Source organism: Staurois parvus, unplaced genomic scaffold (genome assembly GCF_062004578.1).
Source record: "Staurois parvus isolate SC_StPar_1 unplaced genomic scaffold, SC_StPar_1.0 ptg000167l, whole genome shotgun sequence".
Lineage (NCBI taxonomy): Eukaryota > Metazoa > Chordata > Amphibia > Anura > Ranidae > Staurois > Staurois parvus.
The window spans coordinates 383,146-407,363 of NW_028317963.1; the positions used below are offsets into that span (position 1 = coordinate 383,146).

The 24,218-nt window shown below is 41.8% G+C and overlaps 1 protein-coding gene across 1 annotated transcript in view; it reads left to right on the plus strand.

Moving 5' to 3' along the window:
• The window catches only part of DUS2 (dihydrouridine synthase 2), a gene marked incomplete at its 5' end in the record, with an annotated part of 554,363 nt that overhangs the window by 380,744 nt on the left and 149,401 nt on the right, over positions 1-24,218 (plus strand). Inside the window, one exon of the mRNA XM_089676359.1 lies at positions 3,164-3,319. Within this exon, the coding sequence (XP_089532485.1) occupies positions 3,164-3,319 (156 nt within the window). The remainder of the gene's footprint in view (positions 1-3,163; positions 3,320-24,218) is intronic.

The following is a 24,218-nucleotide window of genomic DNA, read 5'->3' on the forward strand; positions in this document are numbered from 1 at the left end:
TAGCCAGTTTCCTGACTACCTAACATCTTTCGAGACCCTGTGTAATTATGTACCCTGAACTGTGCTGTGCTGTACCCTATACTAATACTCCACTAGTTTGGTAGCGACGGAAGCAGTTCTTGAGGCAGTGACCCGGTTGGTCAGGACAGGGGAACAAAAAACAGCAATTTTGGATGGTCGTAGCTGCGTGAATGGAAGACAGAATGAAAACACCCTGTTTTTGTCTTTCCACTTAACTTCGAGCAATTCCTAATTTCTCAAGCAGGCTTTTTACCCCTTTCTCAGACGGGTATTTACAAGCCTTTGGGGAAGCCCCGGCGATTAGGTCGTATAGTGCCACATGCGCCAATTCCAAGATTGTACAAATGTCTAAATAGTGGCACATTTGAATAAAAATTGTCCACGTATAAGTGGTACCCCATATGGAAAAAGGATGACACCAAGTCCCAAACTATTTTGCCACTGCTTCCCATGTAGTCTGGGCATCTGGGGGGCTCCACGTGACTATCTTTTCCCTCGTAAATCCGAAACTTATGTATAGCCTGCTGCCCTCTTATACATCTTGACCCCATGTCTGGCACGCTTGCTGGGGAGAAATTGTTTGAATGCAAGGCGGCCAGAAAAATGAATGGGAGACTCATCAACGCAGATATTTTGCTGGGGAGTATAGACATCTACAAATTTTTGGTTAAGACGAGGGGCTGAATTTTTTGGAGCCAGCCAAATTCAGGGTCGCCACAAGGACGACAGAGTGTGTTGTCATTGAAATGCATAAAAGGCATTATACTCTCATAATTATGCCTGGCCATGGCAGCAGAGAACATAAGCATATGATGAATTGGGTCTGTGGACCAATACAACCGCAATTGACTTTTTTTTTAGTAATGCACATGTTGAGGGTTAGGCCCAGAAAAACTTTGTTTGGAAACCGTAATGGGTTTTCATGCGAATGGTCTGGCAAGGTTTGAATCTGGGTTGGCGGCGATAAACTGTTGTGTATATAAATTGCTTTGATCCACAATCAATGCATACAGATCTTCTGTAAAAACAGCTCCAAAAAATCAAGAGAAGTATTTAAATTTGTTGTTTTCACCTGAATTACAGGTGGGCAGTGAATGAGGGAAGAACAGGTGCTGCAGAATTTGTGGGCTGCCAATCAGGATTTGCAAGCGTGTCTGAAAGGACACTAGGGGCTCTACGGGCCTGTGTCCAAATTTTTGATGGCTGCAGGACACTACTTGTGCTCACCACCACAGCAGCTTCTACTGGACTTATGGGACTCACCACGTCACCAAGTGATACTGCACTGCTAGTATAAAAAAGACCAGGATATACTAAGCTGCTGGTGCTTGCCAGTTCACCAAAAGGTAGAGCAGCACTAGTACTGGCACTGCATATGAGAGTCATCATGCATTTGTAACATCTCAGCAACCTGGGAATGGGGTCGGGTACACCTCATCTTAGCAGGGACCTCATCGTCTGAGCTATCTGTAAGGGTGCTGCTGCTGTCTACAGGTTCGTATTCTGAGCTGGATTCTGTCAGTGAGTCTTCCCCTTCACTCTCACCTGACATGCTCAGAATCCTGTAGGCCTCTTCACTAGTATACTTTTCGTTGGACATTTTGGCCACTAAATTTATAGGTACCTAGTGCAACTCATGGAAATAAGAGCACCTGGATGTCAGGGACTGCTTGAACCACTACAGAAAATTTGCCGGAAAGTGCTAACAGACATCAGGTCTGATTCTGCCAACACTGCGGTTTTGTCTGCGATGTATCAAGTGACAGTGACCTACTGACACTGTACTTGCTGGGGGAGAAGGGGGGGTAAGCGTAGGGGCTAAACGCAGGTGCTGGCAGGTGCCGGGGCTGATCCTGCTAATGCTGCATTTCTGGGGACGCTATATTAATGTGAGGGCTGGTATAGTGCTGATCTGATCAAAGATATTGATCGTTCAAACACTATACTATCAATGAAGGTTTATTGTGTATGTGAGCATGTTCCTGGCAATCAAGGGGTTAAATGTGATTACTGGTGTACTAAGGGGCAATCTCACACTATCTGGGAGGGGCGCTAACTGATGCTAGTGCAATCTTAAGTTGCCAGCGACACTAATACAGTGATCAGCAAAAAATCTGTACACTAAACTAATGACACTGGTGACAGGGCAGTGAAGGGGTTAACTGGGGGAGGGGGATCAAGGGGTTAAATGTGTCCTAGAGTGTTCTAACTGTGTAAGTATAGTGCTTTTACTCACAATTGTGTTGATTCTTCTCTCTCTGGGCCGGAATGTGCCCAGAGAGAGATTATCACTTCCTATACCTTTGTAACTGTAACACAGGATAGGACAGGGATCAATCATCCGACTTGGGCTGGACATCCCTAGCCTAAATAGGATGATTGATCCCTCAGGATTGAATGACCTATATATACCTGATCCTGCGCATAGGGGCCGCCCTGTAGCAGTAAATGTACTGTGGGTGGTCCTTAAGCGGTTAATTGTTATTGGGCCTAAAGTGGAGCTAAACCCACCACTTTAACTATTTCCCAAAACAGTTACATTCCAGGCATGCCTTGAATTATAACTGTTAGGGCTTACACTAGCTCTTATAGAATAACCCATGTTTGGATCTCTTTTCAGGGAGCATGTCATAGGCAGGAGGCATTGTATCGCCTCTTCACTACCTGCTTTAACCTCTTGAACTAGCACTCCGCAACCACATGTATTGCACACGGTTGCGGGGCAGCTGCAGAACAGCTCCATTCACTTGAATGGGTAACGTTCGGTGGGTGAAGCTGGTATAATTTCTGCGGTGGCCGAAAAGTAAAAGGAGTAGCAGTTGGGTGTTTGTAAATGTGCAGCTCAACCATTGTGTTTTACCACCCCCTAACCTCTAGTGTGAACAAGCCCTTACATTTACTAGGTGATTGTTCTCAACCAAACTGCAAAACCATCAAATGGCTGGTGTCATAGTTGATCGCATGTAGAGCACTGTGGCAACTGCAGATAAAACAAAGCCTTAAGATGTCCGCATCTTTGGTTGCAAAGGATAGGAGGGTTTAGTACTGCTTTAGAGGTTGTGTCATATTTGAATCTAAGCGTAGATTCAACACTTTGACTAAGACCCTATATATGATTAATGTTTTTTTTTCCCCAATTCAGTGAAATATTTGGAATGGCTACATTTTATGAAAGCTGCACATTATCTCAAGAGGCCAGGAGAGAATCCTTAAATATCAGTCAAGGGACTTTAGAGGCTGATGATGACAATAATGAAGAAACTGCTGATGCAACACAGTTGCCTGTCAAGTTTGAAAAGTAAGTTTAGTGTTTTCATTGATGCATAGTTATCTATGTTGCCATATTTCACATTATTTCATATATGTCAAATTATTATATAACCTGTGAGTTTTTTGTTACAAGATAATTTCCCTCACTGACATAAAAAATTATCTTAAGCCTTGATACCCACTATTGGTTGCATTGAGTTGTACATCCAACTTCTAACAATGTTTGTGTAATTATTTTATGGACTATCCAGGGAAATAAAGCTTCGCGTGCCAGAAAACTGAAATGGCATATGCCTCATTAAATAAGCAGATAGACCTGTTTTAGGTCTTTCTACACCACCCATACCAGTTTTAAAATGAAATAGAAACTGCAGCAGAGTCTGTGACTAATTAACAGATTGTGGCAGTTTTCTGTATTGAAAATTACTGTAAATCTCTTCCAGCTCCATACCTGGCTTACAGAATGTGAGCTGATGGCAGATCGCTCACATTCCTTTCTCTATAAAATAAATTAATCCATGCCACAGGTGTGTTATGCCTACCAGCCTGCAATCACTTGTGGCCACCTAAGTGTATGAACAACCAACATGCAAAATGTGACCGCACTCTAAATTAATGTGTGAACCTATACAGTGCTAAAAATTTATTTCATATCCTTCAACAAATGAATGCATCATTCTATGTGACAAATTAATAAATAATCTCATATAAAATGCATAGACTAATGAAATAGTAAATGAATAAATAAAGCCTCCAAAAAAATGTATGAATTCCTCCCAGTCTATTTAAAAAAATATATATATATATACACAGTTGTGTTCAAAATAATAGCAGTCAGACATCACTAACCTGATCAGTCATTGTTTTTGGTAGAAATTATATTTCTACATGGCAAATAATTTACTAGCAGGTGTAGTAGAGTAATAGAAATCCAACAGACCCAACAGTCATGACATGCATGCTGCTGATTCTGTGTAATTGAATCACTAATTGAAAGGGGCATGTTCTAAATAATAGCAGTGTGGAGTTCTAATAGTGAGGTCATTCATTCTTTGAAAAACAGGTGGCAATTATTGCCCTTATTTAAGGAAGGAAGGCAGCAAATATTGTACATGCTGGTTACAGTGCATTTCTCTCTGAAATTCTGAGGAAAATGGGTCGTTCCAGACATTGTTAAGAAGAACAGCGTATCTTGATTAAAAAGTTGATTGGAGAGGGGAAAACATATAAAGAAGTGCAGAAAATGATAGGCTGCTCAGCTAAAATGATCGCAAATGCTTTAAAATGGCAACCAAAACCTGAAAGACGTGGAAAAACTACCATTTGAATGGATAGAAGAATAGCCAAAATGGCAAGGACTCAGCCAACAATCAGCTCCAGGAAGATCAAAGAAGGTCTAAAGTTACCTGTGAGTACTGTTACAATTAGAAGACGCCTATGTGAAGCCAAGCTATCTGCAAGAAGCCCCCACAAAGTCCCACTGTTGAAAAAAAAAAGACGTGCTGAAGAGGTTACAATTTGCCAAAGAGCACATTGACTGGCCTAAAGAGAAATGGCGCAACATTTTGTGGACTGATGAAAGTCTAGTTTTGGGTCTAGTGGCCGGAGACAGTTTGTCAGACGACCCCCAAACACTGAATTCAAGCCACAGTACACTGTGAAGACAGTGAAGCATGGTTGCGCAAGCATCATGATATGGAGATGTTTCTCATACTACGTTGTTGGGCATATTTATCGCATACCAGAGATCATGAATCAGTTTGAATACATCAGAATACTTGAAGAGGTCATGCTGCCTTATGCTGAAGAGGAAATGCCCTTGAAATGGGTGTTCCAACAAGACAACGACCCCAAACACACCAGTAAACGTGCAACATCTTGGTTCCAGACCAAGAAGATTGACGTTATGGAGTGGCCAGCCCAATCCCTGGATCTTAATCCAATAGAAAACTTGTGGGGTGACATCAAAAATGCAGTTTCTGAGGCAAAACCAAGAAATAGAGAAGAACTGTGGAACGTAGTCCAATCATCTTGGGCTGGAATCCCTCCCTCGGGATTGAATCACATATATATACGTGATCCTGCGCATAGGGACCGCACCTGTAGCAATAAATGTACTGTGGGAGGTCCTTAAGCGGGTATTTGTTATTGGGCCTAAAGTGGAGCTAAACCCACCACTTTAACCTCCTCGGCGGTATGATTCTTTCCGATTTTTTTGTGCTGAAAGCGGTACTATTTTTTTGCATGGAAATATGTAGTTTTTTATTGTAGGCTGTAATTTTTAGCAATAACTCACTGAAATCTGTACGAACAAGAGTCTAGTAAACATTCCGGATATGATAAAACTTGAAACACAAAATCATAAATTATAATTTAATAAATAATCATAAAAAATAATATAATAATTTAATTCAATAATATAATCAAACCAAAAGCACTGAAATTTGAAATACAGAGGCAAATTCGCACATCGCTTAGGAAAGTCGCAAAATCGTTTTCAGTGTCTGATGACGAATTTCCCCATGAATCATCACTCAATTCTGCAAGTGGTTCTGATTTACTATCGCTGTTCTCTAGCTGGTCTAAAACCGCTTTTGACGTAAAGGGACGCTTTTTGGACGCCATGGACTTTTCTAAGTTTCCAGGCAGAAAGAACAGTCAAAATGCAGGCAGGGCACAGGACAAAGCAGTAGGGACAAAATATATGTGAAATGCATTGAAACCGCAATGACAGCAAAAATGACATTTTTTAAAAATTTCAAATTTCCCATCCCAACGTCACAGGGACCGGAACACGGAAGCCGGATACCGGCATCGGCCGAAGGAGATGGCCGGGGATGCTGCAGGGGACACATCGCAGGAGCGAAGGACAAGGTAAGTGCTGCGGGGACTCCTTGAGCAACGCCGCATGGTAAGCCCGTGTGTAGCTCGGGGGTTACCGCTCTTGGTACTCAAATTTTACCCCGAGCTACACTCGGGAAAACTGCTAAGGAGGTTAACTACAGTGGGGATCAAAAGTTTGGGCACCCCAGCTAAAAATTTGTATTAATGTGCATAAAGAAGCCAAGGAAAGATGGAAAAATCTCCAAAAGGCATCAAATTACAGATTAGACATTCTTATAATATGTCAACAAAAGTTAGATTTTATTTCCATCATTTACACTTTCAAAATAACAGAAAACAAAAAAATGGTGTCTACAAAAGTTTGGGCACCCTGCAGAATTTATAGAAGACCAGGTTATGTCAATCTCAAAGGTTTTAAATGCCCAGACTCATCTGACCTTGCCCCAACAATCAGCACCATGGGTTCTTTTAAGCAGTTGTCTAGAAAACTAAAAATAGTTGATGCTCACAAAGCTGGAGAAGGCTATAAGAAGATAGCAAAGCGTTTTCAGATGTCAATATCCTCTGTTCGGAATGTAATTAAGAAATGGCAGTCATCAGGAACAGTGGAAGTTAAAGCAAGATCTGGAAGACCAAGAAAAATATCAGACAGAACAGCTCGCAGGATTGTGAGAAAAACAATTCAAAACCCACGTTTGACTGCACAATCCCTCCAGAAAGATCTGGCAGACACTGGAGTTGTGGTACACTATTCCACTATAAAGAGATACTTGTACAAATATGGTCTTCATGGAAGAGTCATCAGAAGAAAACCTCTTATACGTCCTCACCACAAAAATCATCGTTTAAACTTTGCAAATGAACATATAGACAAGCCTGATGCATTTTGGAAACAAGTTCTGTGGACCGATGAGGTTAAAATTTAACTTTTTGGCCGGAATGAGCAAAGGTACGTTTGGAGAAGAAGGGGCACAGAATTTAATGAAAAGAACCTCTGTCCAACTGTTAAGTATGGGGTTGGATCAATCATGCTTTGGGGTTGTGTTGCAGACAGTGGCACAGGGAACTTCTCACGAGTAGAAGGAAAAATGGATTCAATAAAATTTCAGCAAATTTTGGATGGTAACTTGATGCCATCTGTGAAAAAGCTGAAGTTAAAGAGAGGATGGCTTCTACAAATGGATAATGATCCTAAACACACCTCGAAATCCACGGGGGATTACATCAAGAGACGTAAACTGAAGGTTTTGCCATGGCCTTCAACGTAATTGAACATAAATCTCCTGACCTCAACATAATTGAAAATCTATGGATAGACCTTAAAAGAGCAGTGCGTGACAGACAGCCCAGAAATCTCAAAGAACTGGAAGACTTTTGTATGGAAGAATGGGCAAAGATACCTCAAACAAGAATTGAAAGACTCTTGGCTGGCTACGAAAAGCATTTAGCTGTGATACTTGCCAAAGGGGGCAGTACAAGATATTAACTCTGCAGGGTGCCCAAACTTTTGCAGATGCCATTTTTTTGTTTTCTGTTATTTTGAAAGTGTAAATGATGGAAATAAAATCTAACTTTTGTTGACATATTATAAGAATGTCTAATCTGTAATTTGATGCTTTTTGGAGATTTTTCCTTGGCTTCTTTATGCACATTAATACAAATTTTTAGCTGGGGTGCCCAAACTTTCGATCCCCACTGTATTTCTCAAAACAGTTACATTCCAGGCATGCCTTGAATTATAACTGTTAGGGCTTACACTAGCTTTGCTTCCTATAGAATAACCCATGCTTGGATCTCTTTTCAGGGAGAATGTCATAGGCAGTTAGGAAGCATTGTATCGCCTCTTCACCACCTGTTCACAGGTGCCAGAAGTTGGTTGACTCCATGCAACACAGATGTACAGCAGTTCTCAGAAACAGTGGTTATACAACTAAATATTAATTAAGTGATTCAAAGGAAAGCAAAATCTTCAAACATTTTTCAGTTTATATAGTGAATGTTTGAGTTTGTAAAGAAGAATACAAACACTGCAATTTTTTTGAACAGTCTAATATTCACTTTTCTTCAATTTGTTTAGAGGAACAACACAAATTTGATATATTTTTCTTAACTAGTAGCCGACCGCAGATAGCCGAATGACGGCTGCACTGCGGCCGGCCAGTTCTGGGTGGACGTCATATGACGTCCTCCCAGAACGCGCTCTCCTGCACGCCCCAGGGGGCGCGCACCCGGCGATCTCCGTGATCGCTGTGTCCTACGGACACAGCTGATCACGTGATGTGGTAAAAGGCCAATCACAGCGACCTTTTACCACGTGATCAGCGGTGTCCAATGACACGCTGATCAGAGGGAAATGCAAGTGCCGGTTCTCGGCTGCACTTTCCTCACGCTGTCCGATCGTGAGGAAAGTACTGCCGAGAACCGGCAGTTGTCAGAGCGGGGATCGGCACCGATCATCAGGGCACTGATGATCAGTGCCCTGATGATCGGTGCCCAGCAGTGCTGCCCGCAAGTTCCGCCCACCTGTGCCCAGCAGTGCACCCACCTGTGCCCAGCAGTGCACCCACCTGTGCCACTCTGCAGTGCCACCTACCTGTGCCCAGAAGTGCCACCTACCTGTGCCCAGAAGTGCCACCCACCTGTGCCCACCCACCTGTGCCCACCAGTGCCACCCACCTGTGCCCACCCACCAGTGCCACCCACCAGTGCAGCCCAGCAGTGCTGCCAGTCAGTGCCACCAGTCAGTGCCCAGGGGTTGTGCCAGTCAGTGCCGCCAGTCAGTGCCCAGCAGTGATGCCAGTCAGTGCCGTCTATCAGTACCCATCATCAGTGTCACCTATCAGTGCCGCCTATCAGTGCTGCATATTAGTGCCGCCTATCCGTGACACCTCATTAGTGCTGTCTATCAGTGCCGCCTGTTCGTGCCACCTCATTAGTACTGCCTATCAGTGCCCTTTAGTGCTGCCTATCAGTGCCCATCAGTGCTGCCTCATCAACGCACATCAGTGAAGGAGAAAAAATACCTGTTTGAAAAATTTTATAATAGAAACAAAGAAACTTTTTTTTTTTTTCAAATTGTTTACACTTTTTTTATTTTTAGCGCAAAAAGTAAAGTGCCCAGTGGCAATTAAATACCACCAAAAGAAAGCTCTATTTGTGAGAAAAAAATGATCAAAATTTCATATGGGTACAATGTTGCATGACTGCGCAATTGTCAATCAAAGTGCGGCAGCGCTGAAAGCTGAAAATTGGCCTGGTAAATAAGGGGGTATAAGTGCCTGGTAGGCAAGTGGTTAATGTTTTGATTTGGAATTTGGTGTTCCCAATGAATTTGTGTGTATGGAAATAAAAGCTTTTAGAAGGATTTTGAGCTTTTTTCACTTATTTCAACACACTGCTATTATTTTGAACACAACTGTGTGTATGTACAGTTGCAAGAAAAAGTATGTGAACCCCTTGGGATTCCGTGGAGTTTTGCATGAATTGGGCATAAAATGTGCTCTGAACGTCATCTAAGTCACAACAATAGAAGAACACAGTCTGCTGAACATAATACTACACAAACATTAGATGTTGCCATGGTTTAATTGCACATAACATGTAAACATTCACAGTGCAGGGAGGAAAAAGTATGTGAGGCCCTAGCTTAAAGACTTCTCCCAGAGCTAATTGGAGCCAGGAGTGAGCCAACCTTGACTCCAATCAGTGTGATGATATTGGATGTGTTGCTGACAGCTGTCCTGCCCTTAAAAAATACACACCTGTTTTGGGTTCACTGGTTTCAAGAAGCACTGTCTGATGTAACCATGCCTCGCAGAAAAGAGCTCTCAGAAGACCTACGATCAAGAATTGTTGACTTGCATGAAGCTGGAAAGGGTTACAAAAGTATCTCCAAAAGCCTTGATGTTCATGTGTCCACGGTAAGACCGACTGTCTACAAATGGAGAATGTTTAGCACTGTTGCTACTCTCCCTAGGTGTGGTCGTCCTGTAAAAATGACTGCAAGAACACAGCGCAGAATGCTGCATGAGGTAAAGAAGAATCCCAGAGTGTCAGCTAAAGACCTACAGAAATCTCTGGCACATGCTAACATTTTTGTTGACACATCTACAATAAGGAAAACATTAAACAAGAATGGAGTACATGGGGGGACACCACAGAGGAAGCCATTGCTGTCCAAAAAGAATATTGCAGCACGTTTGAAGTTTGCAAAAGAGCACCTGGATGTTCCACAGCACTACTGGCAAAATATACTGTGGACAGATGAAACCAAGATTGAGTTGTTTGGGAAGAACATACAACACTATGTGTGGAGAAAAAAAGGCACAGCACACCAACATCAAAACCTCATCCCCACTGTAAAACATGGCGGAGGGAGCATCATGGTTTGGGGCTGCTTTGCTGCCTCAGGGCCTGGACGGATTGTTGTCATTGATGGGAAAATGAATTCCAGAGTTTATCAAGACATTTTGCAGGAAAACGTACGACCATCTGTCCACCAACTGAAGCTCCGCAGAGCATGGGTGATGCAACAGGACAATGACCCAAAGCATACAAGTAATTCAACAAAACAATGGCTGTAACAGCACAGAATACGCCTTCTGGAGTGGCCCAGTCAGAGTCCTGACCTCAACCCGATTGAAATGCTGTGGCATGACCTTAAGAGAGCGATTCACACCAGACATCCCAAGAATATTGCTACACTGAAACAGTTTTGTGAAGAGGAGTGGTCCAAAATTACTCCAGATCGTTGTGCAGGTCTGATCTGCAACTACAGGTAACGTTTGGTTGAGGGTATTGCTGCCAAAGCAGGGTCAACCAGTTATTAAGTCCAAAGGTTCACATACTTTTTCCTCCCTGCACTGTGAACGTTTACATGTTATGTGCAATTAAACCATGGCAACATCTAATGTTTGTGTAGTATTATGTTCAGCAGACTGTGTTCTTCTATTGTTGTGACTTAGATGACGTTCAGAGCACATTTTATGCCCAATTCATGCAAAACTCCACGGAATCCCAAGGGGTTCACATACTTTTTCTTGCAACTGTATGTGTGTGTGTGTATATATATATATATACACACACACAGACTGCTCAAAAAAAATAAAGGAACACTTTGAAAACACATCAGATCTCAATGGGGAAAAATATCATGCTGGATATCTATAGTGATAAGGATTGGGTAATGTGTTGGGAAAGTAAGGATGCCCCATCGTTTGATGGAAATGAAAATTATCAACTTACAGAGGACTGAATTCAAACACACCCCACAAATCAAAGTGAAAAAAACGATGCAGCAGACTAGTCCTTATTGCTGAAATTTCATTGCAGCAACTCAAAATGGTACTTCGTATGGCCCCCACGTGCTTGTATGCATGCTTAACAACATCGGGGCATGCTCCTAATGAGACAACAGATGGTTTCCTGGGGTATTTCCTCCCAGATCTGGACCAGGGCATCACTGGGCTCTTGGACAGTCTGAGGTGCAACCTGGCAGCGTCACATGGACCGAAACATGATAGAGGTGTTCTATTGGATTTAGGTCAGGCGAGCGTGGGGCCATTCAATGGTATCAATTCCTTCATCCTCCAGGAACTGCCTGCATACTCTCGTCACATGAGGCCGGGCATTGTTTTGCACCAGGAGAAACCTAGGACCAACTGCACCAGCGTAGGGTCTGACAATGGGTCCAAGGATTTCATACTGATACCTAATGGCAGTCAGGGTGCCATTGTCTAGCCTGTAAAGGTCTGTGCGTCCCTCCATGGATATGCCTCCCCAGACCATCACTGACCCACTACAAAGACGGTCATGCAGAACGATGTTACAGGCAGCATAACATTCTCCACGGCTTCTCCAGACCCTTTCACGTCTGTCACGTGTGCTCAGGGTGAACCTGCTCTCATCTGTGAAAAGCACAGGGTGCCAGTGGCGGACCTGCCGATCTGCTGTTCAATGGCAAATGCCAATCGAACTCTATGGTGTTGGGCAGTGAGCACAGGGCCCTCTAGAGGACGTTGGGCCCTCAGGCCACCCTCATGAAGTCTGTTACTAATTTTTTGGTCAGAGACATTCACACCAGTGGCCTGCTGGAGGTAATTTTGTAGGGCTCTGGTAATGCTCATCCTGTTCCTCCTTGCACAAAGGAACAGATACCGATCCTGCTGATGTGTTAAGGACTTTATACAGTCTTTTCCAGCTCTCCTAGAATAACTGCCTGTCTCCTGGAATCTTCTTCATACTCTTGAGACTGCCAACCTTCTGCCAATAGCACGTATTGATGTGCCATCCTGGAGGAGTTGGACTACCTGTGTAACCTCTGTAACATCCAGGTATCACCTCATGCTACCAATAGTGACACTGACCCTAGTCAAATGCAAAACTAGTGAACAGTCAGAAAAGATGAGTAAGGAGAAAGCCAGTGACCTCTACCTCTAAAACCATTCCTGTTTTGAGGGTCATCTCATTGTTTCCAATCTAGTGCACCTGTTAATTTCATTAACACCAAAGCAGCTGAAACTGATTAACAACCCCCTCTGCTACTTAAATGACCAGACCAATATCCCAGGAGTTTAATTGACTTGATGTTTTACTCTGATTAAAAAATGTTCCTTTAATTTGTTTTGAACAGTGTATGTATATACACTGTATAAATTGCCAAAAGTATAGGGTCACCCCTCCAAATCAGAGAAAAATGTATGGAGGAAGGCCCCCATAGAGAAGTAAGATACTCACATGTGACCCGAGTAGTTTTAAATTTAACAAAAAACTTTATTAATTCACATATAACACATATGCACAGGCATGTACAAAAATTTAAAATAGTCTCCACCCATCACCATTCAAATATGACTACTTTGTCACTTAAAACTAGGAATGCCCGGGTTAGATGTATAAAGATGTAAGATGTCAATGATACATCACCAAGCTCACCTTCACCGCCACAAAAGGTTATCCCATATAAACCTGGTGAGGGAGATATGTGGAGGCAGAGCACAGACATAACAAATAGGGGAGTAACTGATCCTAATGTATAAACAGCTGAGAAAGGGAAGGAAATCATACATATCTATCAATATCGCTAGTAATCAAGATTATATAATCCTCAGCCATATATATGTTTAAGAAAATCAACACTACAATTAGGTCATGCCACCCTCATAAAGGTTGTGCTGTGGATAATTTCGAAGGGACATAGTCCTAACTGAGAATCAATAGACTGATAAATATTCCAGGAAAACTAGTCAGTAAGGGACACACCCTCACATTCACCGGCCACTTTATTAGGTACACCTGTTCAATTGCTTGGTAACACAAATTGCTTTTCAGCCAATCATATGGAAGTAACTCCATGCATTTAGTCATCTATACATGGTAAAGATGATTTGCTGATGTTTAAACCAAGCATCAGAATGGGGAAGAAAGGGGATTTACGTGACTTTAAACGTGGCATGGTTGTTGGTGCCAGGGCTGGTCTGAGTATTTCAAAAACTGCCGATCTACTGGGATTTTCACGCACGCTAGGGTTTACAGAAAATGGTCCAAAAAAGAGAAAATATCCAGTGAGCTGCAGTTGTGTGGATGTGGTGTTGATGTCAGAGGAGAATGGGAAGACTGGTTTGAGATGATAGAAAGGCAACAGCAACTAAAAAAAACACTCGTTACAACCAAGGTATGCAGAATACCATCTCTGAATGCACAACATGTCGAACCTTGAAGCAGATGGGCTACAGCAGCAGATGACCACACTGGGTGCCACTACCGTCAGCTGAGAATAGGAAACGGAGGCTACAAATTCGTACAGGCTCACCAAAATTGGACAAGAGAATATTGGAAAAACGTTGCCTGATTTCAGCTGCAACATTCAGATGGTAGGGTCAGAATTTAGCAAAAACAACATGGAAGCATGGATCCATGTCCAAAATGTCCTTGAAAAATGAAATGTCAAAAGTCCATTAAATTCCACTCCACCACAAAGTGAAATGTCAAAAATCCATTAAATTTCACTCCACCACAAAGTGCAATGTGCTGTGCAGAAATCTTTAACATTTGCAAAATAAGCATCCGGTGTCCTTCACTTATTAACCACTTGCCAACTGCGCTATAGCCGAATTACGGCTACAGCGCAGTTGCCCAGTTCTGAAAGGGTGTCATATGATGTCCTCCCAGAACACGCCCTCCCACATGTACCCGGCGATCTTCGTGATCAACTGATACCGTGATGTGGTAAAAGGCCAATCACAGCGGTCTTTTACCACACAATCAGCTGTGTCCAATGACCCAGCAGATCACCAGGTAAATGCAGTTGCCGGTTATCTGCTGCACTTTCCTCACGCTGTCACAACGTGAGTAAAGTACTGCAGATAACCGTCAATTGTCAGAGAACGGATCGGCACCAATCATCAGGGCACTGATGATCAGTGCCCTGATGATCAGTGCCCAGTAGTGCATAGTAGTGCCACACACCTGTGCCCTCCTGCAGTGCTGCCAGTCAGTGCCGCCTATCAGTGCCCATCATTGTTGCATATCAATGCCACCTATCAGTGCAGCCTCATCAACGCAGCCTCATCAACGCACATCAGTGAAGGAGAAAAATTACCTGTTTGCAAAATTTTATAATAGAAACAAAGAAAAACTTTGTTTTTCAAATTTTTTGCATTTTTTTTTGTTTATAGTGCAACATATAAAACACCCAGCGGTGAGTAAATACCACCAAGCGAAAGCTCTATTTGAGTGAAACAAATGATACCAATTTCATATGGGTATAGTGTTGCATGACCGCACAATTGTCATTCAAAGTGCGACAGCACTGAAATCTGAAAATTGGCCTGGGCAGGAAGGGGATATAAGTGCCCAGTAGGCAAGTGGTTAAGGTAAATTTCTCAACCCCATAAAAATTGTACATTATTAATTTTTTGGTAAGTAACACCATACTATCTTCAGCAGATCAGATTGCATCAATAGATAGTTTCTTTTAGCCACTTGTGTCCAATCTTCTCATAGGTTAGCCACATCCAATACTCTCAGGGTTATGCCAGTGATACACAACTTGCCATATACATAAGTAAATAGAGAGCTCCACATAGCATAAGCCTGTTTAAAATGTATTCTCAAATCAAAGCCAATACACTTAGATCTTCTTGTGTCATGTTCGACACTAAGGAGATTAGCACATACAAGATAGCAGCACACTGACTCCAGCCGTGAGTACAAGAAAGGCTTGTACGGGCTAACATCACTAAAAGCGTGGCTCTGCCCTAAGCATTTCGACATCTGTCATCAGAAAAGGCATGTGCAGACGTTACACTGCCACACCAGTTGCAGTGTCTGTGATCACTGCCACACCAGTTGCAGTGTCTGTGATCACTGCCACACCTGTTGCAGTGTCTGTGATCACTGCCACACCTGTTGCAGTGTCTGTGGTTACTGCCACACCAGTTGCAGTTTCTGTGATAACTGCCACACCGGTTGCTGTGTTCTTGATGACTTTCACACCACTTCCAATGTCCGTAATCATTGCCACACCAGTTATGGTGTCTGTGATCACCACCACACCAGTCCCAGAGTTCCTGATTACTGCCCCACATGTTGTCCCTAATTAATGCGACCCACTCAGTGTTGCTAATAACTGCCACATCACTCACAATGTCTGTAATAACCACCAGACCATTCATATTGTCCCTGATCACAGCCACATTCGTTAAAACGTTCCTATTCACAACATCAGCCATATTGGGCTCCATTCACCAAAGCACATCACATGCGTTATTCAGGTGATCTGACAGGTTTTTTCTCAATATTGCATGCAAAAGCTGAAAATGTCAATTCACTATCCCCTTATGCGGTATTTACTACAAAACTCTCAACGCTTGGTAAATACTGCATAAAATGGCATTAAAGTCAGAGTTAAATTAGAAGTTCACCTTTTGGACAAAAATAATAAATGCACATTTTTTGAAGGTAAAAAAATGTGCTTTTATTATTTTTGTCCAAAGGAGCCTGGAAAGCATTGCACTAGCGATCAGTAGATCACTGATGCCATGCAGGTCTCCTTCAGACCTGTCAGAATATTTGCTTGTCGTACGGGATGTACGACCGAGCAGATATTTTGACAGGAAGCTTGAATTAACTACCACGGCGCTCCGCAGCGCCATTTGGTAATTGAAAACTACAAGCTCACAGCTGCTAAGGCTGTCGGGACTTGCAGCTTATTCATTCACGGAAGTCTGTGAATGAATGATGCGGCCGTGTGGGCAGAGCCTCACATGGCCATGCTGTTTTCAAATCTGACAGATAGTATGGGGAAACTTATCTGTATCTGTATTCTCTGCCAGAGGGATAGGGGGCGGCGGGCGCAGCTGCAGCTATGGGAACATGTTACATGTTCAACCCTAAAAACTGGTGTAACATGTTCCCTAAGGTGAACTTATCCTTTAAATAAGTAGTGGTCCAGTCCCCCTTCTTAATGGTAGAAAAGGACCCAGGAATCTGCTCCAGCAGATCTTGAGCAGAGAAGAAAACATACAATGTAGGTCTACAGGGGTCCCTTACCATAAGAATAGGATTTTATAGCTTTCTTTCTTGGAAGAAAGAAGACAGAGAGAGTTTTGTGAGTGATTGTGCCATTTGTCTGCAGTGTGAGGAGGCTTCTCTCTTGGCAATAAACAATGAATCTGTCTTGGAAGTTTCTCCTCTCCGCACACCATATAGCAGAGAAGCAGCGTGGCCTGGGATGTACAGTGCATCCAGAAAATATTCACAGCGCTTAACTTTTGCCACATTTTGTTATGTTACAGCCTTATTCCAAAATGGATTAAATTCATTTTTTTCCTCAACATTCTACAAACAATACCCCATAATGACAAAGTGAAAAAGTTTGTTTTGAAATCTTTGCCATTTATTAAAAATAAAAAAAAAATAACAAAAACCACACGTACTTAAGTAGTTACAGCCTTTGCCATGACACTCAAAATTGAGTTCTGGTGGTGCATCCTGTTCCCACTGATCATCCTTGAGATGTTTCCACAACTCGATTGGAGTCCACCTGTGGGAAATTCAATTGATTGGACATGAATTGCATAAACCTGTCTATATAGGGTCCCACAGTTAACAGTGCATGTCAGAGCACAAACCAAGCCATGAAGTCCAAGGATTAACCCTGTGTATCCCATAACAAAGTGACGGTTCCTATGGGTATTTCTCTTGCAAGCTGTGAGGAGCAAGCATGGCCCCAAAACAATGACAATGGAAACATCCCAAGACTGATTGGTGTGTCTGACACCATGCACATTATATCAGTCTAGGAGCAGCTATCAGTCTTGTGAGCTCTGAGGAGGAGGACAAGTCCTCAAAATGCGTCAGCCTGTTGAATTGCCATTGTTCTGTTACATCCTTATGATTACGGATTACATTGCGTTGCTTTCATGAAATGAACATATACTTTTATCCACTTGTGAGTATAATACTTACCATTTTATACATTAACTACTTGCCCTCCAGAGGATTTACCCCCCTTAATGATCAGGCCTCTTTTTGCTGCTCGGCGCTGCACTAATTCAACTGATAATTGCGCGGTCACACAATACCTTGAGCCACACCAGAGAGGCAGCTGAAGCTACGATAACTTATCAAGTGGCTGAGGAATTGGTGCAGGAAAGAGGGTTTGAGGTTCCTGGAGTACTGGGTTGACTTCTCAGTTGTTTACCATAGGGACAGACTGCACCTTAACCACTTGCACTCCAGAGGATTTACTGCCCTTAATGACCAGGCCTCTTTTTGCTACTTGGCACTGCACTAATTCAACTGATAATTGTGCGGTCATGCAATGTTGTACCCAAACAAAATGTACGTCCTTTTTTTTTCCTCACAAATAGAGCTTTATTTTGTTGGTATTTGATCACCTGTGCACTTTTTATTTTTCGTACTATAAACAATAAAAGACTGAAAAATTTGAAGAAAAACAATATATTTTACTTTCGGCTATAAAAAATATATAGTAAACTCAAAGTTAGTTAGGCCAAAATGTATTCTGCTACATGTTTTTGGTAAAAAATATCCAAATAAGTGTATATTGATTGCTTTGTGTGAAAGTTATAGCGTCTACAAACTATGGTATAGATACTGTACTTTACTCCATTGTTTTGCTATACAGTGCTGCACTAGTTTAACTGACAATTGCGTGGTCGTGCAATACAGTACATAAAGAAAATTTGCCTTTTTTTTCACATAATTAGAGCTTTCTTTTGGTGGTATTTGATCTCCTGTGTGCTTTTTATTTGGTGCTATATACAAAAAAAAGTTTTGAAAAAAAGGTTTATTTGAAAAAACGATATTTTCTCATTTCTGTCATGAAAAATATCCAAAAAAACTAAAATTTTGTCATAAATTTAGGCCAAAATGTATTTTGCTACATGTGAAAGTTATAGCATCTACAAACTATGGCATAGATAATGGAATTTACACAGCTTTTAATTTCTGAATGCCCATCACATTTCTTGAGGTGATAAAATGCCAGGATAGTACAAACACCCTCAAATGACCCCTTTTCGGAAAGTAGACACCCTAAGCTATCTGCTGAGAGGCATATTGAGTCCATAGAAGATTGTTTTCTTTTACAAGTTTCTGGAAAATTACAAAGTTGTCATTTAAATTATATATTTTCTCACAAGGTATTGAAATATAAAAAAAGAAAAGAAAAATGTTTTGTTTTCTTCATTTTTCAAAAACGTGTGGTAACAAACAAGATCTGCGAAATACTCACCATGCTTCTTATCAAATTCCTTGGGGTGACTACTTTCCAAAAAGGGGTCATGGGGGGGGGGGGGGTTGGTGCTATCCTGGCATTTCAGGGCCTCCGAAACTGTGACAGGTTGTCAGGAAGTGTAATGAGGAAATAAAGTCCTTTAAAAGTCTGAAGGTGCTCCTGGGATTTTTGGGTCCTTTACTTGGCTAAACTGCCAAAATGTCTCTCACATGTGGTACCCCCACACTCGGGAGAGGTAGCAGAATGTATTTTGGGAGTAATTGTACATATACCCATGGCATGTGTGAGCAATAAATAATTTAAGTGACAATTTTGTGTAAAAAAATAAATATATATATTGTCATTTTCCAAAAACTTGTGGTAAAAAATAAATTCTTCTATTGATTCAATATGCCTCTCAGCAAATAGTTTGGGGTGTCTATTTTACAAAAAGGGGTCGTTTTGGGGGTGGGGCATTTTCTGCCCAGCATTAGAAGTTTATGCCACACATCACTCAGTCTTCTAACCACCTGAAGATCAAGCCTTTTCTGACACTTTTTGCTCACATAAAAAACATCCTGTATTTCTTGCTAGGAAATTAATTTAAACCCCCAAACATTATATATTTTTTTAAAGGAAACACAGTGATTTAAAAAAAAAACACATTTTACGTTTAATGCATGAAAACGCAATATATTGGCCAATTATTGAAAACATATAAAAGATGATAGTATGCCGAGTAAATAGATACCAAACATGACATGCTTTAAAACTGCGCATGCACCGTGCAAAGGCGACAAACTGCATATGTTTTTAATATCCGTAGGCAACGTTTAAAAGCCTTTACAAGCTACGATTTTAGATTTACAGAGGAGCTGTAGTGTTAGAATTACTGCCCTTGATCTGACAATCACAGCGATACCTCACATGCATGGTTCAACCGCTGTTTACATACCGACACAGTGTCAACGCTCGGCACACAGGTATGCGCGCGGGGGGCGAGGGTGATTTATTTATTTATTTTTTGTTATTTTGATTTTTTAAATTTATTTTTACACTGTCACTTTCATTTTTTTTAAACGTTTTACCACTTTTAATGCTATCACAGCGAATGCAAATATCCCCTTTAACTTCAATGGGCATTGTCATATATTCTTTTTTGAGAAATCTGGGTTCTATCAGACTCTAGATATCTCCTCTGCCCTTACATTATGTAATCAAACCAAAATCGGTGTGATCAGATGCTTTCCCAATTTACAAATGGAGCTGTTTATATCCTGGGAAACTGAAGTGATGAAATGCTCGTAGCTTCCGATTTCTTAGACTATAGAGATTATTAGCACCATTCCGGTCTCCAATCAGCTTTATGTTCATCTGGTAGAAACATCGGCTGCATTCTCAGGTTCCCCCGATGGCATGGGACTGCCCGAGAAGGCCATGGAAGGCAGTGGGGGAGGGGGCATCATCTCCCGCTGTTTGTTAAAGCAATCCTGCAGCTAATTAGCCACTAGGATTGCTTTTATGTGAAAGCCAATCGCCGGCTGAAAAAAAAACATTCAAAGTCTAGTGATGTACCAGTATGTCGCTGGTCCTTGTTGGGTATATATGCTATGTTCTTTTTTTTTTTTTTTTTTTTTTTTTTTTTTTTGTATGCAGCCTGTGGGCTGAATGAAAAAAAGAGAAGAAATCTCTGCCAGAAAAAGTGTGTGGTATGCCCACCATTAGAATATACCACCCTGCATCCACCCACGTCTAATGGTGGGCACACATTAGGTCACACAGGTAATTTTGGATGGTTGTAGCTGCGTGAATGGAAGACAGGATGAAAACATCCTGTTTTTGTCCTTCCACTTCACTTCCAGCAATTCCTAATTTCTCAAGCAGGCTTTTTACCCCTTTCTCAGGCGGGTATTTACAAGCCTTTGGGGGAAGCCCTGGCGATTAGGTCGCATAGTGCCACATGCGCTAGTTCCAAGATTGTACAATTGTCTAAATAGTGGCACGCTTGAATAAAAATTGTCCACGTATAAGTGGTACCTCATATGGAAAAGGGATGACACCAAGTCCCAAACTATCTTGCCACTGCTCCCTATGTAGTCTGGGCATCTGGGGGGCTCCTCGTGACTATCTTTTCCCTCGTAAATCCGAAACTTATGAGTATAGCCTGTTGCCCTCTCACATGTCTTCTATATCTTAACCCCATATCTGGCACGCTTGCTCAGGAGAAATTGTTTGAATGCAAGGTGGCCAGAAAAGTTAATAAGGGACTCATCAACAGATGTTTTGCTGGAGAGTATAGACATCTACAAATTTTTGGTTAAGGTGAATTATGACGGGCTGAATTTTTGTTGAGCCGGTCAAATTCAGGGTCACCCAGAGGACGACAAAGTGTATTGTCATTGAAATGCATAAAACACATTATACTCTTATATCTATGCCTGGCCAAGGCAGCGGAGAACACAGGCATATGATGAATCAGGTCTGTGGACCAATGCAACCGCAATTCATTTTTTTTAGTAATGCCCATGTTGAGGGTTAGGCCCAAAAACAATTTAAATTCAGAAAACGTAATGGGTTTCCATGTGAATGGTCTGACAAGGTTTGAATTAGGGTTGGCGGCGATAAATTGTTGTACATATAAAATGCTTTGATCCACAATCCATGCATACAGATCTTCCATGAAAAACAGCTCCAAAAATCCAAGGGGAGTAGTTAAATTTGCTGTTTCTGGCTGAATTCTGGGTTGGGCAGTGGATGGGGGAAGTACGGGTGCTGCAGAATTTGTGGGCTGCCAATCAGGATTTGCAAGCATATCCGGAAGGACACTAAGGGCTCTATTGGCCTGTGTGCGAATTCTTGGTAGTTGCGGAAAAATACTTGTACTCGCCATCGCACCAGCTTCTACTGCACTTATGGGACTCACCACGTCACCAAGTGATACTGCAGTCCTGGTATGTGAAAGACCAGGATGTACTAGGCCACTGGTGCTCGACAGTTCACCAAAAGGTAGAGCGACACCAGTGCTGCATACGAGAGTCATCAAAATTTACCTGGCAAATGCTAACAGAGATTAGGCCTGATTCTACCAACACTGCGGTTTTGTGTGCAGTGTATGAAGTGACAGTGACCTACTGCTGGGGGAGAAGGGGAGGTAAGCGCAGGGGCTAAACGCAGGTGCCGGGGCCGATCCCAATACCATTTTTGGGGACGCTATACTAATGTGAATGCTGGTATAGTGCTGATCTGATCAAAGATATTGATCCGTTCAGATGCTGCACTAGCAATGGAGATTTATTGTGTATGAGTGTGTTCCCGGCAATCAAAGGGTTAAATGTGATGACTGGTGTACTGACGGGCAATCTGACGCTATCTGGGAGGGGCTTGAAAACCATGGGAGCGCAAATCACGTATATATACCCAAATGAAATTTAAGTTTTTTTCCCACTAATTGAGCTTTCCTTCGGTGGTATTTGATCACCTGTGCGGTTTTTATTTTTGCGCTATATAAAAAAAAAAGGACTGACAATTTTGAGAAAAAAAAACAATATTTTGGGCTTATGCTATAAAACATGTCCAGTAAAAAAAAAAAATCAAATTTCATCATAAATGTAGGCCAAAATGTATTCGGCGACATGTCTTTGCTAAAAAAAAATCCCAATACGTGTAAATTGGTTTACGTGAAAGTCATAGTGTTTACAAATGGCGGTATAGATACTGGAATTTTTGTTTTTGTATATGAATCAGCGACTTATGGTGGGACTGCAGAGGACATTCTGACACTGGGGGGGAACTGACTTGGGGTCACTGACATCCCCAGTGACACCAATACAGTGATCAGTGCAAAAAAAAAAAAAACACTTACACTGTACTAATGGCACTGGGGAGGAAGGGGTTAACATTTGGAGGCAATCAAGGGGTTAACTGTGTGAGGGGAGTGTTTTACTAGGGGGCGGGGGGGTGTACTTCTCTGTTACACACTGTTCCGGAAGGCTGACCGCAGCGATCCAGGAACAGTGTGCTGAAACTGACAGGGAGGAGAGCTCCATTAAAAACAATGCAGCCTTCCTCCCTGTCTGTGTTTTCCAGCAATCACCGGGCTCCGGCGGGTAATCAGGCGCACGCCCCGTACCCAAAATGCAAAATCACGTATATATATATATGTGATTTTGCGCAGCGGTGCTGACATGCCACAGTAAATGTACTGTGGCTGGTCGGTAAGTGGTTAAAGTATCCTTATAAGTCACTAGGCCAGTGCGCCCTCTGTTTGTTTATTATTGCAGTGGATGGAGTCTGCAGCGGAGGTTCACCTTCCAGCAGGACAACAACCCTAAACATACAGCCAGAGCTACAATGGAATGGTTTAGACCAGGGGTTTCCAAACTATGGCCCACCAACTGTTGAAGTACTACAAGTCCCATCATGCCTCTGCTCCTGGGAGTCTTGCCTGTGGCTGTCAGTCTTTCAAGACTTCATAGGACTTGCAGTTCCTCAACACCTGGTTTGTAGAGTCCTGGTTTAGATCAAAGCATATTGATGTGTTAGAATGGCTCAGTCAAAGACCAGGCCCAATTCCAATTTAGAATCTGTGGTAAAACTTGAAAATTGTTGTGCACAGACACTCTCCATCTAATCTGACAGAGCTTGTGCTATTTTGCAAAGAAGAATGGGCAACAATTTCACTCTCTAGATGTGCAAATCTGGCAGAGACATACCCAAAAAGACTTGCAGCTGTAATTGCTGCAAATGTTGGTTCTACAAAGTATTGACTCGGGGGGGCTGAATACAAATGTACGCCACACTTTTCAGATATTTATTTGTAAAAAATGTTGAAAACCACTTCTCATTTTCCTTCCACTTCACAATTATGTGCCACTTTGTGTTGGTCTATCACATAAAATCCCAATAAAATACATTTACTTTTTTGGTTGTAACATGACAAAATGTGGAAAATTTCAATGAGTATGAATACTTTTTCAAAGCACTGTATTAGGTTCTATTCACTAAAGCAAATTGCGTGTGGTATTTATGTGTCCAGTTACATTTTCCATAAATGTAGTGTTTAGCAGAAAAATGGAGTACATTGCAGTATCTATACCATAGTTTGTAGATTCTATAACTTTCACACAAAGCAATCAATATACACTTATTTAGATTTTTTTACCAAAAACATGTAACAGAATACATTTTGGCCTAAATTTATAACTAACTTTGAGTTTACTATATATTTTTTATAGCCAAAATGTTCGGGTTTTTTGTTTATAGCGTGCAAAATAAAAAGCGCACAGGTGATCAAATACCACCAAAGAAAGCTCTATTTGTGTGAAAAAAAGACATAAATTTA